The sequence below is a fragment of the Lissotriton vulgaris genome, chromosome 6 (genome assembly GCF_964263255.1).
Source record: "Lissotriton vulgaris chromosome 6, aLisVul1.2, whole genome shotgun sequence".
NCBI lineage: Eukaryota > Metazoa > Chordata > Amphibia > Caudata > Salamandridae > Lissotriton > Lissotriton vulgaris.
The window spans coordinates 1,221,020,776-1,221,048,161 of NC_141694.1; the positions used below are offsets into that span (position 1 = coordinate 1,221,020,776).

Sequence of the window (27,386 nt, forward strand, 5' to 3'; positions counted from 1 at the left end):
GGGATATAAGGTTAACTGATGACCAAGGAGGACTTTAAGTATTTGGGTCTCTACATCTTCGTAGATGTGACAAGCTGCCTCTCCCATAACATTCGAGTCTTAACAGATTTTAGGAGTGATGTGGCTCAATGACGCCTCACCCGGACAATGCTTGGTAGGGCGGCTATGTTTAAAATGATCACCCTGCCTAAGATACTGTATGTCCTCTGTGAGAAGTTGGCCTGGTATATGATGTCCACTATTCTAGTGGGCACCTTGCACCACTCCACACGACCCTTACTGATGGTACTTTATAAAGTCAACCTTATAGAAAGCTATCCTAGTGGTAGCTGTGGAGAGCAGCCTACAGGCTAAGACTTGGAGCCGAGTTAAGCAAGTAGTTTTACCAATTATAATCTCTTGAATGATTACATGAAAGCACACCACACAAGGTATATATCAAATATATACATATTTCTTCTAAACACAAACCCTCTGCACCCTTTATGAGGTCAGAGGCAAAAGTACAATACCAGGAACTTAATTAGCATACGATAAGTTGCACAGTAGACGTTATGCCCAAGGGGCCTCACAAACCATATACTAAAATAGTGGTATAAGAACCACTGAGAGTTAGAAAGCAGGCCTAGGGCCTGTGGAATCGCTGGGGCTGCCTAGAACCACCAAAGGTTAGGATGTAGGAGGCCCACGGGAGACGTGTGCAGTGTCTAAACACAGCCGCGGGTTACCATTGACTTTCTATGAAGAATGAACAAGTTACAAAGTAACAGTTTTTGGGCACTTCTAGATGAACTACGATGGAACCCTTTTAGACTAGGATACTGCGAGAGTCAAGACCCACGGGAGAAGCGGAGTACTCGTGTTACCTCACCCAGGGAAGCTGGGTGCATAGGTGCTTTTTGGTGTCGGGTTTCGTCGTCGATTCCAATGGAGAGCTGCGAAGAAGTGCCTCAGGCGACCAGAGGAAAAGTGTCCGGGTGGAACCAAGGGTGGATCGGAGATGTGAAGAACCTGAAAGCAGAGGAGACAGAGTCTGGGTCACTAGCCAGTGACCAGGATGGCGATAGGAAGATGCCAGCCGATGTCGGGTGATTTCAGGTGAAAAATTGAAGCTCGTCTCTTCAGTCACGAGGACCAGGAGGCGTTGACGACGACCAGGAGCTGGACTTGAGCTGTCCCAAGAAGGATCTAGTTGACAGCGGTGTCGGTATCTGGATTGGACCCAACAAGCCTTGGCAAACGCAATCCACGCAGGATGTCGAGATGGGCTTCGGTGCAGACCAGCAAGGTCTGAGAAACTCCCCCTTTGGAGAGGAGTTGAAGCAAGCCTGGAGCAACCAGGAAAGCTGAAGAAAGTGATTATTGGTCTTCGCGGGGGCTCACTAGCCAACGGACTAGGAACCGCGACGACGCGTCGATCTGAAATGCACAAAGCGGGCCCACGGGACACTCGTGGAGTGTGGGCCTCTAAGCTTCAGTGCAAAAGGTGCTCGGGGCTGGGGCTTCAAGCACCCCAATGCCAACTTCGGGATACCTCGGGAAATAGGTGCAGGTTGCAAAATGCAGGATGTCCAGGAGTTCTGGTCCCAATCTCTCGTGTCCGCTACAGGTCTGAGCTTTGTTGGGAGCGCAGGTCAGCGTCAGAGATGTCTGGAAGTCCATGTCCTGTGTCGCAGATTCTTCGAGATCTGGCGGGAGCCTCGAAAATGCAGACCAGCAAAGATTCAGTTGGTGCCGGTTTGTACAGGGGGGTCACTCCTCGACCACAAAGGAGATTTCATCCGTCTTCCAGTCGATATGGAATGTCGAAGGTCCAAGATATATGTTGCAGAGTTTTGCCCAGGGTAATCTAAAGTCCTAGGGACTGGGGTTCTATACTTATAGTAAGTTTAGTGGTTGAACTAACTCTAAGGTCCCTCCTATGGGTAGACCTGGGGAGGGGTGGTTACACCCCTTCCCCTTTGTCCAGTTTCACGCCAGAGCTGGGGATGAGTGCCCCAGCAACCGGTTTGAACTGGGAAATGCATGGAGCACCTAGTGTGCCCCAGGCAGTGTATGAAAAGCATTCACTGAATGCAACCCCCCCTGCCCCAATACACTAAAGCATGTCTGGGGAGGTGCTTGCACCTCCCTGGACAGGAAACCTATTGTCCATGCCTCTTCTGCCGGAGTTTCGTCCGGCAGCAGGAGGGCAGACTTGTGTCTGTGACAGCAGCATCTATTTTGTAATGCTGGGGCTCTGTTTAACTTTAACCGGGTTTAACAGTAACTACATGTCTTCTCCCTCTAGAAGGGTGGAATGCTACCTCCGCCGGAGGAACTGGCGGGGGAGTAGTATTCAAAAGTGTTTGACACCTTACACAACATGTTTTGATAAAGCCAAACCAAAGTTCGCATTAACCGCGAGGATTATAATGCCCTTAAGAGTATATGGTATGGCTATATCATAGAACAGCTATAAGGAGATGGTTCCTAAAGCTGCAGAGGGGCTCAGCTCATGCTAGGGCACCCTCTCACAGAAAACCAAGCACTCTGCCTCCAGGATTGTCAAGGCCTGCCATAGGTGTGACTTATAGGTTACTATGTGTCTTTATAAAAGGTAGATCTAGATATACTATATCTAAGTAAGGGGTGATTACACCACCTTACCCAGGCTGTAAGTACAGACCTGTGGTGTCAGTTTTGAAGGCTAACCAGGGGTGGCACAATACATGCTGCAGCCCCTTGTAGGCCTAGCGTGCACCTATGCCCTGGGTACCTACAGTAATATATACAGGGGCTCACAAGGGTGACCCAGTAACCAATCTGCTATGTACCTAAAGTACATGGAGTCCATTTTATAGAGAAAGCAGATAGACTGGCGCCCTCAATTGTAGGGTCCTAGTCCAACTAAGTCGAAAACCAGAAAAACACCAGGCAAAAAGTGGGGGTAAACATATAGTCAGATATCCACCTTCTTACATCCTCCAAAATACGTACCATAAAATACCGGATGCAATCTTTAATACTATAAACTCTGATCTGCACACCTTGCTGTGGGACAGAGGACACCCTCGAGTGTCGCTCCGAACGCTGCAACGTAGCCAATATAATGGAGGAATTGCTCTACCAGATATTAGGGCATACTATAGAGCGGCACACCTAGTGGTTTTCAACGAATGGGGACGTGCGCCGCAGGACCACCCCACATATGCCCTAGAGAGACTCCAATTTCACAAATGCTCATAGCCTTCACTACATTTATGGGGGGCAAAGGATTAGAAGCCTTCTACCCGCAACGCAGAGAGTGAATACGGCATGGAGGGAGGCCGAACGGGAGATGCGCTGGGACAAGCGGCTAACGAAATCCACACCACTATGGGAGGATAGATGCCTGCCCAAGCTTGTAAAGCTGCAGGGGTTTGAGAGATGGGACTCTATAGGCATCACTACCCTGGGAGACATAAAGGGGCAGGCGCTCTGAAGACGTTTGCAGACCTGCAAGCAGACTATAATTTGACGGATACACAGCACTACAAATATGTTCAAATCCGACATGCACAGCTGGTGCAGAAACTGGATATTGCAGAGCTCCCAGAATACGCACCATTAGAGGGTCGGTTACTACAGGAAGAGATCTAAGAGAAAGCAGTCTCTTGGACCTACAAAACTCGAATAAACAATATGCCGGACAGACTAAAGATGCTCCGGGGCAAGTGGGAAGACCTTGTAGGTCCACTAGAAGATATAGACAGAGAGATGGCCCTGATGCACCCTAGAGAGGTGGCGAAGAAGCTCTGACTTCAATTAGTCCAGTTCAAAATCCTTCATAGGGTTTACTATGACCGGGCGAAACTGCATGCGATGGGTAGGGCATGGACGCCGGAGTGTTCGCGATGTCACACAGAAAAAGGCTCCTTCATTCATACGTTAATGGGATTGTCAGCAGATACATTGTTACCGGATGCAGATAGTGCCAGAGTTAAACAATGTATTACACATACAAATCCCGATGAACCTCAGATATGTTTTGTTGGGCATCAATACGGATGTTGACATTTCTAGGTATCAACTTTTACTTAGTAACCTGGGTCTTATAGTGGCTAAACTAGATATCACCAGGTATTGGGGAAGACCCGATCCTCCCACACTGAAGGAGTGGAGGTCAGGTATGGATATGTATATGGGAGCTGAAAAAAAACGGTCTATAATGCAAGGGGATGGCCGCCGAAATTTCAGAAAATATGGTAACAATGGCTGAGCTATTACAATTTAGAAATGGAAGAAGACGGGACAGAGGCGGAAGCCAGCATTTGAAACAGGGCAGGGTTGAGGGGTTCGCTCTCCTAAGCCTATAATCCACTAAGAGATCTGTGAGGCATCCCATACTGGGGAGAGGAACTACTGCTGGGGTCATAAGGGTGAATTGTATTTCTGCTACTATTGTATCTTTATCTTATGTAATCTTTGTCACCTGTAACAGATGGATGCTGACCGAGATATCTGACGAACTGTTATGATAAACAATAAAAATAATTAAAAAAATAAAATAAAAAGTACATATTCCACTGTTCAGACTTCCAATGGTTGATCTACTGAGGTAATGAAATTATCAATTCATATTTGAGAAAAAAATGTAATGTTGTTTTCACTAATCAAAGTGAATCATAAAAGTTAATATGTAATGAGATTGCAGCTAGAGACCAGGGTTTGTATGAATTGATTCTAACAACCTATTGCCTACCGCCTGTTCTTTTGTGCCAAACTGAATGCCTTTTACACACTGAAGGGTACCAAGGTCAGAACGAGTACGCAGGGTTTATTATCCAAACAAACAAATTTGCTTTGCACTTCCCTCACCTTATTTCTTTGGTCTTCTTAAAGACAGGTTTCCCTTCATCCTCCTCACCAATGTCAAAGAGGTCGGAGTATAACTCTTTGTTGTTGTGATCCACCTGGAAGAGCGCACAGCGATCTGCATTCACCAGGTTTTTTGCATAGATCTGTATTAAAAACGTAATGAGCACACATTAACTTTATAAGTTATACCAAAATATACATATTGAATTTATATTTTATTTTTAAATCGCCCAGCATTTAAAATAAAATACTCTGCATGAGTCACTTTGTTTTTTAAATAGATCTCTAAGCCAAAACATTAGTTGTCTTGCCTCGAATACTCCTTCGCACAGTGTCATGACTTCCCCAAGGCATAAGCTTAAGGAAGATCTACTTTGACCAAACTTTCCCGATTAGACTGAAGCACTGCCATTTCCATGATTAGGGGAGTATCTTGGGTTTAGAAAGCGGGTTTACATGTTATGGAGTAGAATAGCCTGTAAGTGGGCTAAAAATAATAACATTTCAATCACTGTATAAACACTGAATAAAGAGACAAGAAATACATTTGTGGCAAATTTAATTGGGGGATAGTCAATTTTATTCATTTTACTAAGAGAGTGATAAAAACTTGAATACAAACAGTACAGCATGGTAGGCAGCACCACATGTGACTTCCGGCGAATAGTACAATTACAGCAAAATAAATTATTATTCCCCCTCCTCCAGGGGGCATATAGAGGCAGACTCAAGGAAACAGGGGAGTCAATCATTCTAACATTCACAACCATTTGCCCCAGACTTTTCGGTGTTTTGCTGGGCAACCTCTGGCTTCATATAAAGGTAGTTCCTGTGCAGTGCACCAGCCCACTCCTCGGCGCCACTAAAGTGGGCGGAGTGGGGTTCTTCCACGCTGAAGCGATGTTGCGTGTGCCTGCTACCAGAGCAGTTCCCAGGAACGCCTTATTTGCCTTGGATTCATCTAACCCGTCAGTGATACCCAATAATATGTTCAGGGGATTGTGTGGCACTTCCCATCTCAGTACCTCTGTGAGCTCTGCTTCTAAGGTGGCCCAGTAAGGGGTTATGCGTGGGCATGACCATACCGTATGAAAGAAATCTGCAGGTTCGGTACAGAATCTTGAGCATGTTGGATGCAAAATTAGGCTCTGTGCAGGCGGCTGGGGGCAAGGTAGGAGGTGTGCAGGTAATAGAGCTGGACCAGGCTAAGTTTAGCTGAGACAGTGATCGCTTTAGGCGCCATCAGTGCATACCCCAATCCATATCTTCCAACGGACCCAGCCATGTCTTCCCACCTCCCGAGGTTACTCATCATGATCTGGGCTTCAAGGGGGCTCTGTTCTGGCAGTGAAGTGCTGAGTTTTGTATGTGTATATAGGGCGTGGCGGACTTGTAAATATCTGTAGAACTGGGATGGGTGAAGTGAATATCTAGTCTGCAAGTCAGCAAAAGAACAAATATGATCACTGACCCATATGTCTCCAAGTTGAGAGATGCCAATGAGGTCCCAACCCCTAAAGCCATCCAGACCCCCAACCTCCTGTAGCCCATGTACCCTGCCAAAGTGGTGTTTGCTGGGTCAATTTGTCCAGCCATTGAGCGTGTTGTAGGGAGGCATGCCAGGCCAAAAGGACTTTACTGGTCACTGTGGGGAAGTCCCTTGGGGATGGAAGATCCATATAACATAGCTTGAACTTGGGAGAGGCCCTAATCTTTAAGTTCAGTCCTGTAGGCTGGGTCAGACCACCCCCCAATTGAACCAATCGTGTATTACCAGGTGGCAGGTTCCAAGATAGTGCAGGTAGAGGCTTTTTAAGCCCATGCCTCCATCAAAGGGTGGAATCTGGCAGTGCAGGAGTGCCATACGTGGCCGCCGGTCGTTCCAGAGAAATTTTATGATTAAACTGTCTATGCCTCTGAGCCAGGCTCGGGGGATGTGGAGCGGAATATTCTGGATAATGTAAAGGAACCGGGGGAGGATCATTTTGAATAGTGCTATTCTCCCTAGTGGGTTGAGTGGTAGTTTTTGCCACTTCTGCAGGTCCTGCCTAGTTTTTAGTGACTAAGGGGTGTCACACCGAGTTCCCATACTACGTCGGGCAATTGCGCACCCATATACCTAGGTACTTAAAAGATTGTCGCTGGATAGGGATAGTGGACTGCCAGTCGAAGCAATCCCTGGATAGGTGCAGAGGGACCAGAGTCGACTTGGCTGAATTCAGTCACAGTCAAGAGACCAGTTCAAAGGATTGCAATGTGTGGAAGCATTGGGGGCCAGATCAGACAGGGTCTGCAAGAAACAGCAAGACATCGTCCACATATAACGAAATTTGTTCTTCATGTGATCTCCCCCATTGCTAGCTCGAACCGGATTATCAGAACGGACGAGGATGGCCATAGGCTCCATGGCTGAGGCAAAGAGGAGGGGTGAAAGGGGGTACCCCTGCATTGTCCTTCCTATTGGGAAAATGTCAGCGAGAACACCATTGACTTGCACCCGTGCAGTTAGTTTAGAGTATAGCACAAGGACCATATGGCGAAAGTTGGAGCCCAGGCACATGATCAGTATGACGTCCCCAAGATAACTCCAGTCGACAGTCGAATGTTTTCTCCATGTCGCATGAGCGCTAAGTAGGGGGTTAGTGACTGATGGTTGGCCAGGGCCACGTAGAGATGCCATAGGCAGTGTCTAGTACCCCGTGCCAGCATGAATCCACATTGGTCAGGGTGGACCAATTTGTCGAGGTATGGTTTAAGGCATTGAGCTTGGACCGTGGCATATATTTTGATTTCCGTATTAATCAAGGAGATGGGGCGGTAGTCCGCACATGCTGGCGAAGGTGGTTGCTTTTTAAGAATGATCGCTATGATAGGCGTATATGTCTCAGGAGGAAAATATCCTTTTTCTATGGCTTCATCATATAGGGGTTCCAAAAGAGGGGTGAGTATTTCTCAGTAGGTGAAATAGTATTCCTGCGGGTAGCCATCTGGGCCAGGAGTTTCATACGGCCACGACCAGCAAGAGGGCTCCCTGTATGTCTTTACATGTGATCGGACCTTCCATTCCATCAGACTCAACTGTAGTTAGCGTTGGAAGGTGGAGGTCCTCCAAAGAGTCTATCTGTACAAATACAAAATATATAGGTTTTATATACAGCATTCTATTATATAGGACTACCCCAACCATATAGCTATGAGTGAATACAGGTATTAATTACCTTTGGATGAAAAGCATATATTTGTCGTTTGCTGATAATCTTTGCTCTTGGTAGTCATATATAATAGAATGCTGTATATAAAACTCATTTTTTATTTGTACAGATAGACTCTTTAAATAGGACAGAGCTATCTTCCATATAAGTTGGGATTATCCTCACCGAGATTTCCGCCATTTTAAATTGCAAGGCGAGGTGTCTTGAATAAAACTATGCCCACATCCTTAATAAGTACACGAAGCGAGGCAGCATATGAATAATAAGCCTTTGTTGATTCTTCTGCCAACAGTTTTAATACAAAGGTGTTCTTATCTAGCCTTGGAATATATTGTTCTCCTCAATGCACAGATGACAAAGGGTGCTAGCAGGGAGATCTCGCTAATTTAAGCAGGTGAGATAAGAGTGTGCATCTATAAGTGTGGATCTATGTAATGCAGAGTGAGACAGCGGTAGTATAAGATGTATGAAAATATGAGTTGTTTGACGTTAATAGTATGATTGAAGTTGGGTAGTAGGAAGATTGCACCATATCTAAAGGGAAGCATATTGGTTTTTAAGCACAGTCTATTATCTATTTTGTTTGATATTTTATTATTTTTAAACTGCAATAGAATGAGGGCTGGCCTATAAATAGGACACAAGATATGATATACAACATCTAAGCTTGTTAGCATAATAAATAGGAAATGTATAATATTTGTTTAGAAATAGATACATTTGGGGGCTGTTATTTGTTTTGTAGATGCATTCTATTATGCTCCTTTGGAGAACAAATATGACATTGACCGTATCTCATTATAGGTGACTGCATGAAAACGTTCAATGTAAGACAGAGTGTACATAATACAGGTCTTGATATAGATGGACTTAGAAGGCAAAATCCCATCGAAACGCGTCAACGCTACATTTTGATGCACAATCCTGTCATTGAGCATTGGTGAAAGAAGGCTAATTATATATGGCATATTTCCATGCTTGCAATATTCTATTATGACGGAGGTGTAAAGTGCTAAGACCACATTTTTCGGTCTAGCTTTTGGTTTTCCACTCTGTTTTCATGCTTACTGTGATCAACTTTTTTATTGTGTTGTATTTTTATGATTTTTTTGTGTTACAAACTGTACAGATTGATATGCTTTTTTAAATATGATATTTTGTATACAAACAAACAATAAATATATGTGATATCTTTTTTATATAAAGTGTTTATGTTGCTTTCCCTAATATATATGGTCCGATTGCAGAATGTGTGGAATATGAGACACGGTATATAGGCATGTGTGATGTGTGAACATAGAGTTTACTCTATAACATTATTTACCCAAAGGGATCCTCCTTTCTTATCCTGTTTCAGAAACAGAAATTGCCTCTACGGGGAGGAGGGTGGGAGCATGTGAATCTATGAAGGATACCAATACTTGATAACTGTAGTTACAGCAAAGTAACTTGTTTTCTTATCCAGTATAGGGTATCTTTCATAGATTCACATGCCTGAATCAGAATAGTAAGCAGTACCCAAATTTTAGGTACCAAGTAGAGAACATTACTTATGAAACAAACAACTTCATATGTATATATCTTGACAAGAGAATAAAAACATAAGAATATAATGTAACCAAAAGTATACTTTACTTAAAAATGCTGTACATACTTCCTTACATGTAGAAGTATCTAAGTATATACACTTAAACCTATACAGTATAATATCTGCAATTATCATAAAGAAAACAGAAGTCTCTTTCCAAAGACTAGAAAGAGGTTTACTTTAATGGAAAAGATGGCAAAGTGCTTCCTGGCCCACTTCTACGTCAGCATCCTCTGCGAATTCCTGGCAATAGTGCTGAGTGAAAGTATGCGTGGTAATCCAGTTTGCAGCAAGGCAAATCTTTTCCAACGTCACCCCTGCGTAGAGGGCTGTTGAAGTTGCAAATGCTCTGGTAGAGTGAGCATTTACTATCCTTTCCAAAGGCTTGTTAGCCTTGGTAGGACAGAATTGGATTGCGGCAGAAATCCATCTTTCAATAGTGGCCTTTGTTATAGCAGTCCCTTCTCTGCCTTGGCCATAAGCAACAAGCAGTTGATCATTTTATTTGAAAGTCTTTAGTTCTTTGAAGATGAAACTTAAGGCAGCGTTTGACATCAAGTGTATGAAGCGCCTGCTTCACAGAAGTTGAAGGTTGCGGAAAGTAAGACCGGAGTATAACCGGCTCATTGAGGTGGAACTGAGAAGGCACTTTAGGAATAAACATGGGATTAGTCCTTTAAATCATGTATTTGTCCTTGAAAATCAAGAAAGGTTTCTTGATTGTGAAAGCCTAGATCTCGCTCACCCTCCTGGCAGAAGTAAGGGCCAGAAGAAGGGCAACTTTCCATTTGAGGTATTTCAAATCAACTTTATGAATGGGTTCAAAAGGCCTTTTCATGAGCTGTGCGAGAACTACATTTAGGTTCCATTTCGGGGGAGGTGCCGGCACTGGTGGGAAAACATGGAACAGTCCTTTCATGAATTGTTTGACAAGACTTGATGCATACAGAGAAGTGCCACATGAAGCTCTTCTATAGCGAGTGATGGAGGCTAGATGTACTTTGACAGAAGAGAAAGCTAAGCCTGATTTTGCCAAAGAGAGAAGATATGGTAAAATCTGTTGCAGGGATATCTAAAATGGATGAAGATTATTTCGATGGCACCAAACACAATCTTTTCCACTTTAGCTTGCATGTCTTATTGGTGCTTTCTGCTCTGAATTTTGAGAGAATGTCTCAAAACTCCTGAGAGATACTCATGTCCTTGAATTCCATGAACTGAGGAGCCAGGCAAGCAAATATAGAGTTTCCGGATTTGGATGATGTACTTGGCCGTTGTACCTGAACAGAAGAGGGGGGACAGCTCCAGACGAATAGGTCTAGTTTCTGAGAGGTGAAAGAGTTGTGGAAACCAATGCTGCCTGGGCCACCTGGGTGCGATTAGAATTAGGCGACACCCCTCCAGCTTCATTTTAGTCAGTACTCTGCTCCATTGGCTTCCGGTGCAGCACAGAATCGCCTTCAAAACCCTCTGTTTGACCCACAGAGCATTGAAGGATGGCTCCTCCAGTGCCATTGGTTCTCTTTTACTGCGCTACGTCCCCACAAGAAGCCTTCGCTCTGCGGGACTTTGTCAATTTGTTGTTCCCCGTGTCAGACTTGCTAGATGGGGAGCCAGAGCTTTCTCCGTGGTGGCTCCTCAGCTTTGGAACTCCCTCCCCCTTGAAATAAAAACTCTCCCTTCCATCGAATCGTTTAAAAAAGCTCTCAAAACCTACTTCTTCAAGAGGGCCTACTTATGATAGAATAGTACTTAGGAGGGTGCTAGCTTCTGCATTTGACTTAGGCGCCTTGACGCCCATTGGGCTAAGTGTGCGCATTATAAGAACCACTTAATTCATTCATTCATCAATGGGATGGAGGAAAAGCATAGGCATAGATCCCTGACCATCGCATCGAAAGGGCATTGCCCTGAGATCCCGGGAGAGGGTGCCTGCAGGCATAGTACCAGCATTTGGTATTGGTGTTCACGACAAACCGGTCCAGATTTGGCTTCCCCATAGAGCTAACACTCTCTTCAACTGAAATTGATTGAGTTCCCATTCGTGGCAATTGTCTGTCGCTCTGTTGAGAGCATCTGCCAGCGTGTTGTGTAGACCTGGAACATGCTCAGCTTTGAGAGAGATTACTTGTTCTGTTGCCCAATCCCACAGTTCCTGCGCTTCTGTGGAAAGCGGGAGAGATTTTGTTCCTCCCCGTTTGTTTATGTAAAACATACTGGTCATGTTGTCGGTACAGACTAGTGCCGAAGATCCCGCTATCCTTCAAAGGAAAGCCTGTAAGGAGAGGAATAGGTCCTTTAACTCCAGGCTGTTGATCTGGCTTTGCTTTTGGGCATTGGACCATTTGCCTTTAATTTGAAGGTCTGCAGATTGCCTCCCCAGCCATCCATGGAAGCATCCATTGTCAGGATGAAACCTGGTATTTCCTGTAAGAAAGTCAATCCCTTTGAAAGGTTCGGGGTATGAAACCACCATCTCATTGCAGTCTTCATAGCTGGGGTAATGCGAATGATGTCTTCTAAAGATACTGATGTTTGAAGCCATTATTTTTGCAATTCTTCATGGAGAGGTCTCATTTTGAGTCTGGCTAAAGGAACCAGATTGATCGCTGACAAGCACATTCCAATTATTTTCTCATTGAAATGGACCTTTTTTTAAAAAAGCGCTTTGCCAACAGAAGTAGCCTGATTTGACGTTCCTCTGACAAGAATTCTTTGCATTGAACGGTGTCCAGTCCGGCTCCCAGGAAAGGTACTGTTTGACTGGGGATGAAGGAGGATTTTCTGACGTTGCCCATCAGTCCTAGTTTGTTGAACAGTTGTAAACAAGCGTTGGTGGTTTTGGGCGCTTGTTTGGCTGTAGAAACCTTTAACAGCTAGTCGTACAAGTCTGGGAATACTGGATGACCCTGAGAACGTAAAGCCACCACCACAGGTGCCAGACATTTTGTGAATATCCTTGGTGCCGACTTGAGACCAAATGGGAGAACCTTGAATTGGTAGTGGGTACCAGACACAGCAAATCTGAGAAGTTTTCGATGTTTCCGATGAATGGGGATATGGAAATAAGCGTCTTCGAAATCGAGGGAAGCCATGAAATCTCCTTTGTTGAGACATCATAAGATCTAGATTAAAATTAACATCCTGAAAGCTAGCTTTCTTAGGAATTTGTTTGACTTTCTAAGATGCAAAATTGGTCTCCATTCCCCTGCCTTTTTCAGGATCAAAAAGAAGCGGGAATAGAACCTCTTTGCAGAGATGTAACTTTCTCTATGGCTCCTTTTGCGAGCATAATCTTTATTTCCTTCTGCAATAAGTGAAGACGAGGGGGAGGGGCTCCTCTGGGTGGTGTAGTTGGAGGTTTTTGTATGATTTCCAGCGTGTGACCGAAGGACACCAGATCTAGTACCCAACCGTCTGATATTATGCTCTACCAATGTTGGAGAAAACTGGATATCTTAGCATCCATGGGAGGGGAAATTGAAGGGGAGGCTGGTACCTTGATAAAATCATTGGCTTCTTCCGTTGTCTCTGCTTTGGGTCGATGTTATCTTTTGGCCCCATTGGGAAAAGAAACCAGCCGCAGTAGGTTGACGGTATGCAGAAGGTTGATAGGATTGCCTATACTGTGTCTGGTGGGGTTGACATTGCGGCGTTCTTTGGTAGTTACCTCTGTAAGTGGAAAAACCACGTTCCTTAGTTCTTCTGAAAGGAATCTTCCTGTATTGAAGGGAACCTAAGGACCTGCAAGTGTCTGTTTCCTTTTTAATACAGAGAAGCACTTCATCTATGTGTTTTCCAAATAAAGCCTCCCCATCATATACCATATCCAGAACTTTCGTTTGAACCTCTGGTCTAAATGTGGTTGCCTTTAGCCACCCCTGTCGATGTAATACAGCCTCCCCTGCCAGTTGACTCGTATTGGCTATGTCCATAGCACAATCGATAGTTTCAGAGGCTGCACGCTCTCCTTTCAAGAGGTTTTTTCTGGCTTCCTGCTTCCTGTCCTCCGGAATAAGATCTAGTAGGGAAGCCATATCAGACCACATTTGTCTGTTGTAACATCAGCTGATGGCAAAAGTGTTGGCTGCTTTGATAGTAGTCCCAGCCATGGTGGTGAAACGCTTTCCAATCAAATCAAGTTTACGTCCTTCCTTATCAGGAGGAGTGGAGATCTGGGTGGATGGGTTTTTAGACCTCCTTTGTGCTGCCTGTGAGATTACAGAATCCGGTTTCAGATGTCCAGTCAAACAAGAAGGAGAATTTTCCGGGACTCTGTATTTTTTTCTCAATGTGAGCTAGTACTGTTGGTATCGTTGCTGGGGTTGACATTTTTACACCCTATTGCATGTAGTCAGGTATAGGTATAGGTGATAGGTATTGTGCGCATTGACTATCTGACTTCATCTTTAAAGTCATACAGGAAGCATTCTGTATGCTTAACTTCCATGGGGAGATGAAATCTATCCATCAAGTTGTGGAACCCACCTATATCTTCTGGCGGAGAGTCCGCTGGATGATGTGACGGGAGTGATGGAGAAGGGATAATATAATCCTCCCAGGGGTCTACAGTATGATCTGGGATCTCACCCTCTTCACGTTCTTCGTCTGAAGAGGAATGGTCACCAGGAACAGCCTCCTGTGGAACTGTAGGTGTCACTGGTGAAATAGGCTTTTCAGGTATTTGCAGCAGTAATTCTTTGGGAACCTCTTGATGTGGAAATATTTGCTTGTAATCTGCAGGCTCAACCCAGAAACACGTGTCTAGAGATATACAGCAATGTCTGCACCAACCTTGGTGAAAAACTCCAGCTAATTTTGAAGTAAGTTTGAACTGTGTACGGCATTTACCAGGATGCAAAGGGGCGAACTGTGCTGGGACTGTGAGGCAGTGTGCTCCCAACCCCCATTCTATATTAGCATGGCTCAGGGCCATTGTAGCCTATGGCAGTTCTGGAATACTGCTTATTTATTGTACCGAGGGACTCTCATCCTGACGACAGGGAATGATTCAGGCAAGTGAATCTATGAAAGATACCCCTATAATGGATACCTAAGCGTTCACCCTCCACATTAGGCGGAGAGCAGCGGGTGGGCCGCCCAGGGTCAACAGTAGTGGTGAATGGTCTGAGGTGCCCAGAGGGAGGATGCCTACTTACCTGACTTTACTACATTCGGGGGCAGGCATAAACATCATGTCAATGCGAGAGTGACTGTGGTGCGCTGCTGAGGTGTGAATGTAGTGGGTTTCCCATGGGTTCCATGTTCGCCATGCGTCTCAAATACCCATGGCTTCAGCCCAATCTGTAAGCTGTTTGGGGTGGGAAGTGCGTGTGAGAGGGAGTGCCTTTGGCATCTAGTGCAGGTTGCATGACATCGTTAAAATCCCCCCTAATACAGTTTCTCCGGGAGGCAGGGAGGGGAGTATGTCACCTATACAGTTTAGGGTCTGTGCGTGGGTGGCGCTTGGAATGTAAATGCAGAGGACATTAAGGGTTTACTTGCCTAGGGATCCGGAGAGGGCAACAAAATGCCTGTTGGGGTCCCTAGTGATGTGAGTAGGTACGATCGGTAGATTGGGCTTTAAGAGAATAGCGACCCCATGAGAGCCCTGTGTGAAGCCTGAGTGCCAGGATCTGTCAAAGCCATATCTTGCGAGCAAGGGACAGAGATTGCCCAGGAGATGGGTTTTTTTGAGCAGGAGAATGTCGGGAGTGTGTCTTTGGGCGTGTTGCAGGACTGCGGTCCGTTTTATCTTATCTAGTAGGCGATTAACGTTCCACTACATGATATGGAGAGACCCGCGTTGCTGCGGGGGCCTGCTGTGTGGTGAATGTCTTGGAGGCTGAGATGTATTTGCCTTGCGTTTCATCTGTTGGTGTGTCTTTGCAAGGTCGTGTTGTGCTAGAGTGTAGATGAAATGCTGTGAACTTTGGGTTGCTAAACAACTAATAACTCGGAACAACGTCCCGCCCCCCCCCCCCCGCACCCCACCCCCTCAAGTCTATTCTTTAGGATCAGAGCATCTGTCGCCCCTTAACTGTTAAGATTAACTAAACTATAATGTTTGGTGTCAATGAAACGTCGTGTACCCCTCTTGCTGGAGGATCAAGGTGTACATCCGCAGAAATATCTGAGTGGTTTGGATTTCGCCACTGGTCAGATGAGTGTGTGTTATTGTGAGGTGTTTAGTTTGTGGCACCCTGTGGAGCCTCAGGTGGTAATAGTCGGACTACAAGAGAAATAAGAGTCGACCGAGTCTACGGTCATGATCTTGGAGGAAGAGCTCCCTGTGGGTGAATTTGTAAGGTCTTGGTGATAGGGCCTGGCACTGGGACTTTGGGGACCCAGCCCTTGGAGAGTTTGATACAGCCCTTTCTGTCTTCCGGCCTCTACGAGACTGTGAGCGTCTTCTCCGCGGGGCAGAGTTGTGGATGTCAGCAGCCGGAGTCTCCAGGGCTGTGGACTTGGATTTGAGTCAAAGGAGGCGTTCCTCTGTCAGCCAGGTCCAAGCAGCTTCAGGACTGTCAAAGAAGTGTGTTTTGTCCTGTCACATCAGTGTTAGAGCGCCTCGGTGTTTGAACTTCCCTGGTGTAGTCCGGAAATATCATAATGGTATGATTTTGGTAGGTTACAGTTTTCCAGGTACAGGCTTGCTGCAGGATCTGGTCCCTGTCCCTAAAATTAAGGATCCGTGCTATGATGAGCCAATGTGGAGCAGCCAATGCGCTCATTTAACAGCAAACCAAGTGGAGAGCATGCCATCGGGCATCCAGGAGTTAATTCAAGTTTCGACGAAGGATTCCATCGATCCGTGTTCAACTCTTCCCGGGAATCCCACTAGGTGCAAGTTATTACGCCTGGATCGGTTTTCTGCATCAGCAGCTCTCCTGTTAAGTTCTTTAGCTTGGGTCTGCAGGAGAGTCATCTGTTCTTTTAGACTGGTCACATTGTCTTCGACTGAGGAGATATGAGATTCAATTTCGGTAATTCTGGCCGTTGCGTTGGTCTTGCCTGATCAAGGCCATGTCGTCACGGACCTCTCAGATCTTGTTTTCAACCAAGGTTTATGAGGTAGAGATGGCTTGAAGGATCGTGTTGAGGTCTCCACTCGGAGCAAGATCGTAACCACCTTTGGACCGGGTCCCCTGGTCAGTAACTGTGTATTGCTCCATGGTGGTCTGAGTCGCACGTGTCTTTGATCCCTGGTCTCTCCCCATGACTGGGAGGGATCAAGGAGGGCCAGCGATCGGTACTGGTGTGGCTAGTCAACAGATGATCTCACTGGGGGGAGGTATTGGCTCACTCCACACAGGTGGTGTAGAGCTTCCGCGGGTGACTGGTGGTTGCCTATTGTGGAGGGGACTCCATGTGTTTCCTAGTTGGGATTGTAGTGGACATCGGGTGGAGTCGCCATGACACTAGAGGTGTTCCACTGATGTGCAGTCACAGTTCAGTCAGGGTGAGAGCCGATCAGTATCGGTAAAGGTGGCTGGGCCCATGGCCCAGGCGCCCCCGGGTGGTGTCGCCTGCAAGGCTACAGGTGAGTGTCCTGTGGCTGCCCACTTAGAGATCGTGTCTGGTGGTCGTCGGTCGTCCGGGTGCCACATTTGTGGAAATTTAAAGTGACATTGTTATTTTTATATTGGCAACAACTCAAATACAGCGACCAAAAAAAGTTCATGACCATATTCAGCGGGTACAAAGTATATTAATTAGTGTTTTATTATATGCTGTAGTACACTGTACCCTAACCCCTGATCATATGTCGAATTACCTCAACAACATGGCCGCCCCCTCCGCTTTCACCTAACCTGCTCACGGAGACCTGAGGGAAGAGTGCAGATGTTGCATGCAAGAAAGTTGTGACTGACCCTGGGTTGGAGGGTTGTGGAGGGCAGTGTGTGTGAGCATGCTCCAGCAGAGCTTTTCTAAAGAAAAGAGTTTGTAGTGGCAGAGTGCGCTCCCTGTTAGCTGTTCCCAGGCCTCACTAGCGTCCCTGGCGTGTGCATCTCAAATAGGAACAATAGTTACTTACCTGTAATCTGTGGTTCTCCAGTATTGGCGTCTTTCATAGATTCACATGCCTGAATCATTCCCCGTCGTTGGAGTGGGAGTCCCACGGTACATAAAAAAGCAATTATATGCACATAAAACCAAAAAACCTTGGTAATAACCAACCAGGAAGTAAAGTAGCTCTGAGCTACAGGAGCAAAAACTTCCACACTCATGACTATCTTAGTCATGCTCTATAGACCAAACTGCAGCCAATCAGGCGACAGCACCCACCAGAATGTTCTCCTCAGAGGCTCAGGCTCTCAGATTTTCTCGCACAGGAGTGAAGCCAACATAATCGCCTGATGAGCCTCTGAGGGGAGGTGGGCGGGTGCATGTGAATCTATGAAATACACCAATACCGGAGAACCACAGATTACAGGTAAGTAACTATTGTTCTTCTCCAGTATTGGGGTGTCTTACATAGATTCACATGCCTGAATCAGAGTAGATAGCAGTACAAATCATAATGCTCATAGACACTCCTTGTATTATAGTACATACGGATACTTTGCAAAGGGAACAACATGTAAAATAAGTGTCTAAAAGAGCATAGAGGAGGAGGGAGAACAGAGGCTCACCTTATTTGAAAAGATTGCAAAGAACTGCTCGTCCCACTGAAGTATCTGCATCACTTGCAGCATCCAAACAGTAATGCCTGGTGAACGTATGCCTGCTGGACCAAGTTGCCGCTCTGCAGATCTGATGGAGGCACACCAGCGAACAGAGCTGTGGAAGAAGAGATTGGTCTTGTAGAATGTGCCCTTGGCAAAGACTGTAGAGGTCTTACCGCTTTGTCTTTTCAATGAGATAAACCCGATCTAGCCAAATGAAGAAAGAACGGCAAGATCTGTTCTGGTTTAGCGTGAATTGGATGTAAATTGGCAGAGTGACACCAGGTACAGAACCTTTTCCATTTGAGCTTGTATGTCTTAATCGTGGCAGGTGCTCTAGCATTGGCTAAAACCTCTTGACAATCTGCAGGGATATCTAAATGGGCGAACTCAATGTGTTGAGGAGCCAAGCTGCTAATTTCAAGGAAGCTGGGTCCGGGTGACAAATTTGACCCCCTTGCATGGTCAGAAGATTCCGTATTGGTGGAAACTGAATTGGATCGCACTCCGAGAGGAGGAGAAGCGCGGTGAACCAATATTGGCGAGGCCATCTGGACGCAATGAGAATGAGGCGACGCGGCTGTCTTCATTTTTCTGATGACTCTGGGAACCAACGGAATCGGAGGAAAGGCGTATGCATATATCTGAGACCAGTTCATCGAAAGCGCATCCCCGCATGGGTCCTTGTGGGGAAGCCAGCTTGCAAAGTTTGGGCATTTGCGGTTCTGAATTGTTGCAAACAAGTCCAGGTCGGAGTGACCAGACTCCCGAAAGACTTGGTCCAGTGTCGGATGATGTATCTCCCATTCGTGATTGGATATTGCAGATCTGCTGAGAGAATCCGCTAGTACATTGGATATCCCTGGAACATGAACCGCTGAAGGATTGTTCTTGTGATCCAGAGCCCAATCCCAAATCTCCTGGGCTTGCTGAGAGAGAAGGGCCTATTTTGTACCACCCTGCTTGTTTAAGTAATGCATACTTGTTGTATTGTCTGTCCGAATTAGAACCGTGGACCCCTTGATGACTGTTCGAAAGGATTTGAAGGCAGATTTATGTGCCACTTCCTTTTTTGCATATTCCGCTTTCCTTTGACAGTCATTCCTTGAAGGTGTGCACCCCATCCTTTGAGGGAAGCATCCGTGGTGATGGTAAACCTTGGCACTTCCTTCAGGAATGTACATCCCTCTTGCAAATTTTTCCTTTGAATCCACCAGTGAAAGACTTGACTCATACGAGGAGTTATGCTGATCCTGTTGTCGAACGACCCCGAAACCTGCAACCATTGTAGACTGAGTTCCACTTGTAAAGGCCTCATTCGGAGGCGACAGTTGGGTATCAGAGGGATGCAGGATGAGATCATCCCTAGGAAAGATTTAAACATCCAAACTGAAACGTACTCCTTTTGTTGCAGTAGGAGAGCCATCTTGAAGATCTTGAGCTGTCTTTCTCTTGAGACGAAAGCCTGAGTGAGTTGAGTGTCTAGTGTGGCTCCCAGGAACGACTTTCTTTGAGACGGAGTTAGATGGGATTTTTCAAGACTGATTGAGAGACCCAGAGACTGGAATAGTGACAGGCATCTTTGAACATGCGCTCTTGCTGTTCCTAAAGAATTGGCCTTGATAAGGCAATTGTCCAAGTATGGAAACACTTGAATGCCTTCCAAGCGAAGATGTATTGCCACTGGAGCTAATATCTTTGTGAGAACACGGGGCGCTGACCGAAGTCCAAATGTGAGAACTTTGAATTGAAAATCCATGCCAGCCACTATGAATCTTAAGAACTTTCTGTGCCTGGGAAGGATCGGTACATGAAAATAAGCATCCTGAAGGTCAAGGGTGGCCATGTGATCCCCTTCCGAGAGAAACTGGAGGATTTCTTGAAGCGTTAACATCCGGAAGGATACATTTTTGAGGTATTTGTTGAGGGCACGCAGGTCGAGGATGGGGCGCCATTCTCCTGACTTCTTGCGTATGAGGAAGAACCTCGAATAGAACCCAGTTTCCTTTTGCAATTGAGGAACTTTTTCGATTGCTCCTTTCCGAATCATTACATTTATTTTGGAGACAGCTCTTTGAGATGAGCTGGTGGTGGACCTTTGGGAGGAGAATTTGGAGGGGTTTTGACGAATTCTAGAGCGTGGCCCCTGGCCACTACATCCAGGACCCACCTGTCCGTAGTAATTTTGGACCAATTCGAGAAGAAACAGGATATTTTTCCTCCAATTTTCGACCTGGGAATGGGCAGAGATTGTGGCAGGTGGTACGTCTCATTGTTGCCTGGAGGAATCTCGTCCCCGGTAAGAAGACTTCCTTTTTGCTTCCGAGTAATTGTTACCTCGCTGTCCGTATGTTTGTTGTTTGTACGGTTGATACTTCTGGTTACCTTGCGAGGATTGGTACGAGCGTTGCTGAGAGTAGCCCCCTCTATTGGAAAAGGATCCACGTCCTTTGGCACCACGAAAGGACGACTTCTGAAACTGAAGGCTTCCCAGTGACCTTGCAGTTTCAGTGTCCTTCTTTATGGCATGCAGGGCCCCATCAATATGCTGGCCAAAGAGAAACTCCCACTCATATGGCATATCGATGATCTTAGCCTTGACCTCCTGGCGAAAGGATGTTGACTTCAGCCAACACTACTGCCCCCGCCAACTGCCTGAACTTATAGATGCCACATCTACTGCTGCATCGATCATTTCTGCAGAAGTACACTCCCCTTCATGCAATATTTTTCAGGCTTCTGATCTTTCAGGCTCTAGAAGCTTTTCAACATATGGTGAGATATCAGACCACATTTGTCTATCGTATCTCCCTAATATTGCTAGGGAGTTTGCAGCACGAACAGTAGTTGCAGCTATAGTTGAGACTTTTTTGCCAATGGAATCTAGACGTCTGCCATCCCTGTCTGGTTAAGCGGTTACCTGTGAAGAGGGGTTTCTGGCCCGTCTCTGAGCCGCTTGGGTGATGACTGAATCAGTCTTTGATTGCCCTATAAGGCATGCAGGCGATGTGAGAGGTGCCTTATACTTCTGGTCTACGCGGGGCAGGACTGCAGGGAGAGAATTTGGTGTCGACATGATTTTTAGTCCCTCTTTCCAGATGAAGTCTATTATTGGAATGGTTTTCACTTGCCTCTGCGGTTGGTCCTTAAAATCATACAGGAAACAGTCATCCTGTTTCGTTTCCATGGAAATTAGAAACCTCTTTGTTGCTCTTTCCATTACGAGAGGGAATCCTCCAATATCTACAGGCAGAGAGTCCGCAGCAGTGGATCAGAAGAAGATGGGGTTTGTGTTTGATAGTCATCCCACTCCGACAGTACAGACTTATCATCCACCTCTCCTTCCTCCCTGTCTTCATGAGTGGTGACAGCTTCCCGAGTATGGTGGGATGGTGCCGGAGAAGGTGGAATTGTAGCCCGTATTTCGGGTGCTGGTATTGAAGATTGTCTTGGAGGTCTAAACGCTGCTACGGAGGCTTGAGGCATAGGTGTCGAAGGGAGCGACTCTGCCGATTCAGATGGAGGGAACCGGCGATAGTAGTCGTCCAACATATACTGCAAGTTGTTGAGGAGAGCTAACCGCATCTGTGCAGTGTGCACCATGGTAGGAGCCTGACCTGTAGGCTCAAGAAACTGCTCTTCTTCTTGATCCTCGTCCTGATATTTTATAAGTAGCTAAGATGGACTCCTAGCTGAGCGGAACCTCTCATCCACATCTGATTGTTCTTCATCCTCTTCAGAGTCCAATAGCTGTTCAGGCAACTTCAGCGGGGAGAGAGGCGCTAGGGAAGAGCCCTGTCTTTCCAATAAAGAAGCTGCCGTAGACGGCGAGGCAAAGGAGACTGCAGCCGGTGCAGCAGACCAAACTTGTAGCTCCTTACAAGATGAAAGAAGAGGCGTCGACAGTAGAAACGTCGACGGTGCAGTTGACGGAGAAGGTGTATGGACAGTGGCCGCCGACAAGACAGTGAACTCCGTTGACGGGGTAATCATCGTGGACGATGTTTTCGACGACGAGGCAATCTTCGTCAACGATGTTTTCGACAACGAGGCAGTCTTCGTCGATGATGTGACCGTCGACGACGATGTAATTCTCGTCGACAGCAAGGTGACCTTCGTCGACGAGGAATCCGTCGACAGGGTGGCTTTCGTCGATGGGGTAAGCGCCGTCAATGTGCTGTTCGTCGACAATGCGCTCGTCGACGGGACCTTCTTACCCTTCGTCGATGTTGGAGCGTCGACGACTGATGACATTATCTTCGTCGACGAGATGGGTTGCACTGAAACTAAGACCAGGGTCGACGGGGAAGAGGCTGAAGACATTATCATTTTAGGCTCGGCGATGAAAATGTGACCGTCAACGTTGAAGAAGCGTCAATGATGATGATCGTCGACGAAGTCATTTTCTGAGGTAAAACTTTCTGAGACTGCCTTTTTGATGACAAAGACTTTCCAGATTTTCTCGGGGGCATACTAGGTCCGGATCTTGAAGGTGGAGAAGCCTTCTTTGTGGAGGCGGAAGGCAAGCTAGAATCCTTGGTGGATTGAGCTTTTCTCAACACCTTGGCCCCAGGAGAACATACCTCTTCCTCAGCCTTGCTCTTTCTAGAGGACATAGTGGACCCCGAGGCCACACTTCCTACCTCAGATAGGAGGTTGTGCTGGTCCTTGATTTTCTGCAGCCACAGGAGAAGACGACCTTCCCTGTCTCTAAGGGTCTTCTGAGGAAAGGTCCTGCAGATCTTACAATCCTTTACCTCATGGTCTGGATACAGGCAATAAATATATTTCTTGTGGGGATCTTCCTTAAAAAGCCAAAGCTTCCCACAAGATTCACAAGGCCTGAAAAGAGATTGAGAAGATGATAACTTTAAAGTAAGTAAAAACCAACCAAAGTTGTGAAGTACTGAGCAGAGCTCAGGGAGACTCCCTTTACACGACATACCGTAGAAAATCTGAGAGCCTTAGCGTCTGAGAAGAACATTCTGGTGGGTGCTGTTGCCTGATTGGCTGCAGTTTGGTCTATACAAAATGACTAAGATAGTCATGAGTGTGGAAGTTTTTGCTCCTGTAGCTTAGGGCTACTTTACTTCCTGGTTGGTTATTACCAAGGTTTTTTTGGTTTTTATGTGCATATAATTTCTTTTTTATGTACCGTGGGATTCCCACTCCGACGGGGAATGATTCAGGCATGTGAATCTATGAAAGACACCCCAATACTGGAGAAATATTCTTTAGTTAAGCATGTGACCCAGAGTGGTCATCTCACCCTGAACATTCAGCTATTGTTTCATTTGACACCATTAACCGCTTTGCTATTTTTCAGCTAACAAGCCGGTTCACTTTTGATAAACTACCACAAACCAGAATGACTCCAAAAACCTCCTCAGAGGCCTGTTCTGACAGGTTCGATCACTAAATGTGAGCTGTGCCATTCTCTTGTGGCAAACGTCCCCAGTACAGCACCAGACCTCACATGCTGTTGCAGGCTAGGTGGGACTCCAGAGGGGATGCTTGAAAAACTGGCTTTGATTAAGATGCTGCTTCTGTCTGATCTTAAGATTTGAGAAGATAGAAATAAGTAAAATAACATGATGCATTTTTTTTTACCACATAGTCTAGCGGGGCTCTTCTGAGCACATGGCGAACATTTTTTTTTTTTTTAACAAGGAAAATCTAAGATGTATATAGGCCACTTGCTTAGGAAGCTCAGTGATTGAGGGTAGGAAAACAGCACTAGAACTCATGGCCAATGGAAAAAATATTTCCACGGAGAAACTGTAAAAAGGACGGAAGTCTGGGTTCTACGAATGTCAGGAGGTTTGAGGAACTCAATTATTTGGGACAAGAGGGAGCATCTCAGTTTCTTTTTAAATTGATATTACCCTTGAGAATGACGAAAGTATGCACCTATATCAAACTAAAGAATACTTTGTTGACCATTTCCCATTGTGAATGGCATAGGTTAGCTCACTATGGCTTCCACACAAATCTGTTACATACTGATCGTCAACAAAGAATGTTTTTTCACAAGCAAAAAAGAAAGTGAGCTGTGTGAAAGCTTACAATAAGTAAAGTAAAAATCCTACAAACTATCAGCAAACGAGTTTCAAAAGTCAACATGTATTTTCAAGACTGAAAAAACAATTATTCTAGGCAGGACATGTATTGAAACTACATGTACTCAATTGTTTTTTGTTTTTGCAAGATGTTTTTCAAAGGTTTTTCCCTACTTTCAGTAAATTACTACGTTAGTTGTCTCAATATTGTGGAGTAGGAATTGATCGTTTGTGAATATCACTTCTGAGTTTATGTATAAATTATCTGCACAGAAACACTTCTCTCATTGGCTTTGCCTAGGTATGGTATGGCACAAGTCTTTTGGTAGTTGGATGTTTATTTGTGAATAAAATGTGTTGGTCTTAAACGGGGTAGGGGGATAGGCAACATTTCAACTCATCATGGAGGGTACACTTCGCAAGAGAAGACAAAAAAAACTCTCTCAAAATGGTGGAAAGTTTCTGTGATAATGGTCACTTGGACTGGATCTGTGTTACATGGTATGTTTGAGGACCTTACTGATCTGGATGAGAACCTCAGAGCTTATGAGAGTTAATAGACTACAGGCAGATGTAGTTTTAGAATGATGCAGCAGTATGGACTGAGGGAGATATTTCTGGTGGTGAGAATTAGGTCGATAAAGCAACGCAAGAATTTGTTACAGTTTTTAGCTGAATGCCGTTTTGACAGTAGGAGAGAAAAAGTGTTCTGCCCACATTGAATAAAAAGTCTAACTTGCCATTTTTCCTTAAAAATGTAAGTTTGCAAATAGCTCTTCTTGTTTTTGAGAACATAAAAGAACCATGGCTGACTGAGTTTTTTGGCAATATTTTAACTTGAGGGGTGCAAGTGCATCAACTGCAGACATTAACATCTTGCATGCACAAAGGATACTGGCAACATTATGAATATTTCTCAGAAGGCCAGTGTAGATTGCACCACCTACGGTAATTCCCCCGCAAACTATTACCTTCCTTGAAAGAACATTTGAGGTATACTAGGTGACCCAAAGCGATAAGAATGGCTTGGACACGCTGGTATTATTTTTGAGTTTTCATTGTATATTGAATTGCTAATGCTTATCCATATGCTCTTTTAAAAATAGACTGACAGTGCCGCCATGTGAATGACTGTCAAAAATATGCTGGTGGCAGTGGCGGCTGGTGACATTTAAATGTGATGGGGTGTACACGTATGGTTTTTATTTATTTATTTATATGCTTATATAGCTCTAGAATCGACCCCCAAAAGGGTATCTCGGCGCTTAAGCAGAACATGAGGTAGATGTGTGGCCCCAGCAAGCTAACAGGTACCGAAAAAAGTAGTTGTAAGCAGCTTCTTGAATTGTAGATGGTCTAAACACTGTCTCAGAGGTAGGAACAGCTCATTCCAGTAGTGAGGGCCAAGATGGGAGAGAGCCCTTCCTTCTAGTCTTGCTCTTCCAACTCGTGGTACCATCAGCATATGTTTAGTGCTCGAGCGAAGAGATCTCGGGGGAACACAAGGCTTGAATTTCTCAGATAGATAAGAGGGGCCTGAGCTATACAATGCCTTATGGATGGTGCAGCAGATTTTAAACTTGACCCTTTGGCGGATGGGAAGCCAGTGTAGTTTCATCAGAAGAGGGCGGGAGGGAGTTCTCGGGGGAGCATTAACACCTTGGCTGCTAGGGGTTTTCCCCTCCTGTGCTGAAAATGCTTGAATACTATAGTTTCATGACAAGGTCAGCTCGTCATAAGCACAGCTCCACTGTGCCTCATGACGAGCTGACCTTGTCATGAGCATGGAAGGGGTTAAGGACCATTCGTGCTGCCGAGATCTGAACTACCTGTAATCTGGCCAGTGAGGCGTCATTGGCAGAGACTAAAAGGCTGTTACAATAGTCAAGGCGACTCAGAGAAGTGCCTGAACAAGGGTTTTCCGGGAGGAATCAGGGTTCAGAGGGAAGATTCGGCGTAGTATGCCCACTACATGGAAACAAGACCCCGCAGTTTGAGCAGCATGCTCCTTCATTGTGAGTGCCTGATCCAGCTGGATCCACAAGTTTTTACCACTGTCTTGGGTACAGGATGGGGGCCTAGATCTGTCAGCCACCAGTCGGGTGTCCACAAGAGGGGTGCCTCTCCAAAGAGCTTGATATCGGTTTTCCCACATTACACTGGAGGAAATTATTCCTCATCCAGTGTGATATTGCTCTCATTCCATTGGAGAAGGCCGCCCGAACTTCTGAGGTGAGCTTGTTGAATGGAAAAAGTAATTGGGTGTCATCGGCATATGATATGGGGATGAACCCATGGGACCTCAGGAGATTGGCCAAGGGAGCAACATAGATGTTAAATGATGTGGGGCTCAAGCATGAGCCCTGAGGTACTCCCTAGGACAATTTTGTGGGGGGCGATCAGTGAGGTCCTAGGTTAACAACCTGAGAGCGATCAGATAAAAAGCTCTTCATCCATTGTAAAGCTGTTTTTCTTAATCCGATCTCTTCCAATATTTTAGTCAGGATGTTATGGGAGACTGTGTTGAATGCTGTGGACAGGTCCAAAAGCACCAGAATCATGGAGTGGCCATTATCTAGGGTCATCCTGATATTGTCTGTGACCGCTAGTAATGCTGATTCAGTGCTGTATTTGGGCCTGAAACCGGACTGGGAAGGATCTAGGCATCCAGTTTGTTCGACAAAGTTGGAGAGGTGGGAGTTTACATGTTTTTCCAACAGCTTGCTGGTAAACTGAAGGAGCGAGATAGGGCGGAGGTTGGAGAGTTCCGTCCATGGAAGTTTGGTATTCTTACGAATCGGCCTAACCATGGGCGATTTTCCACTCTAATGGTACGTGCCCTTCTTTTAAGGAGAGGTTGAATAGAGTCTGCATGGGAGGAGACAGGTTTTTGGCCAGGGAAGGGACAATCTTTGCAGGAATGCAATCAGCGGGAGAGCCAGATTTAATTTTATTAATCAATGATTCGACCTCCATTAGTGAAATAGTAGGGAAGTTATCTAATATCTGATTATCAGTA

At 45.6% G+C, this 27,386-nt stretch overlaps 1 protein-coding gene across 2 annotated transcripts in view; it reads right to left on the minus strand.

The window, feature by feature from the left end:
* The window catches only part of LOC147708648 (cAMP and cAMP-inhibited cGMP 3',5'-cyclic phosphodiesterase 10A), a 1,277,009-nt gene that overhangs the window by 428,693 nt on the left and 820,930 nt on the right, over positions 1-27,386 (minus strand). For both annotated transcript variants that reach the window (XM_086927318.1, XM_086927317.1), the window contains exon 11: positions 4,840-4,982. In XM_086927318.1, the coding sequence (XP_086783444.1) occupies positions 4,840-4,982 (143 nt within the window). The remainder of the gene's footprint in view (positions 1-4,839; positions 4,983-27,386) is intronic.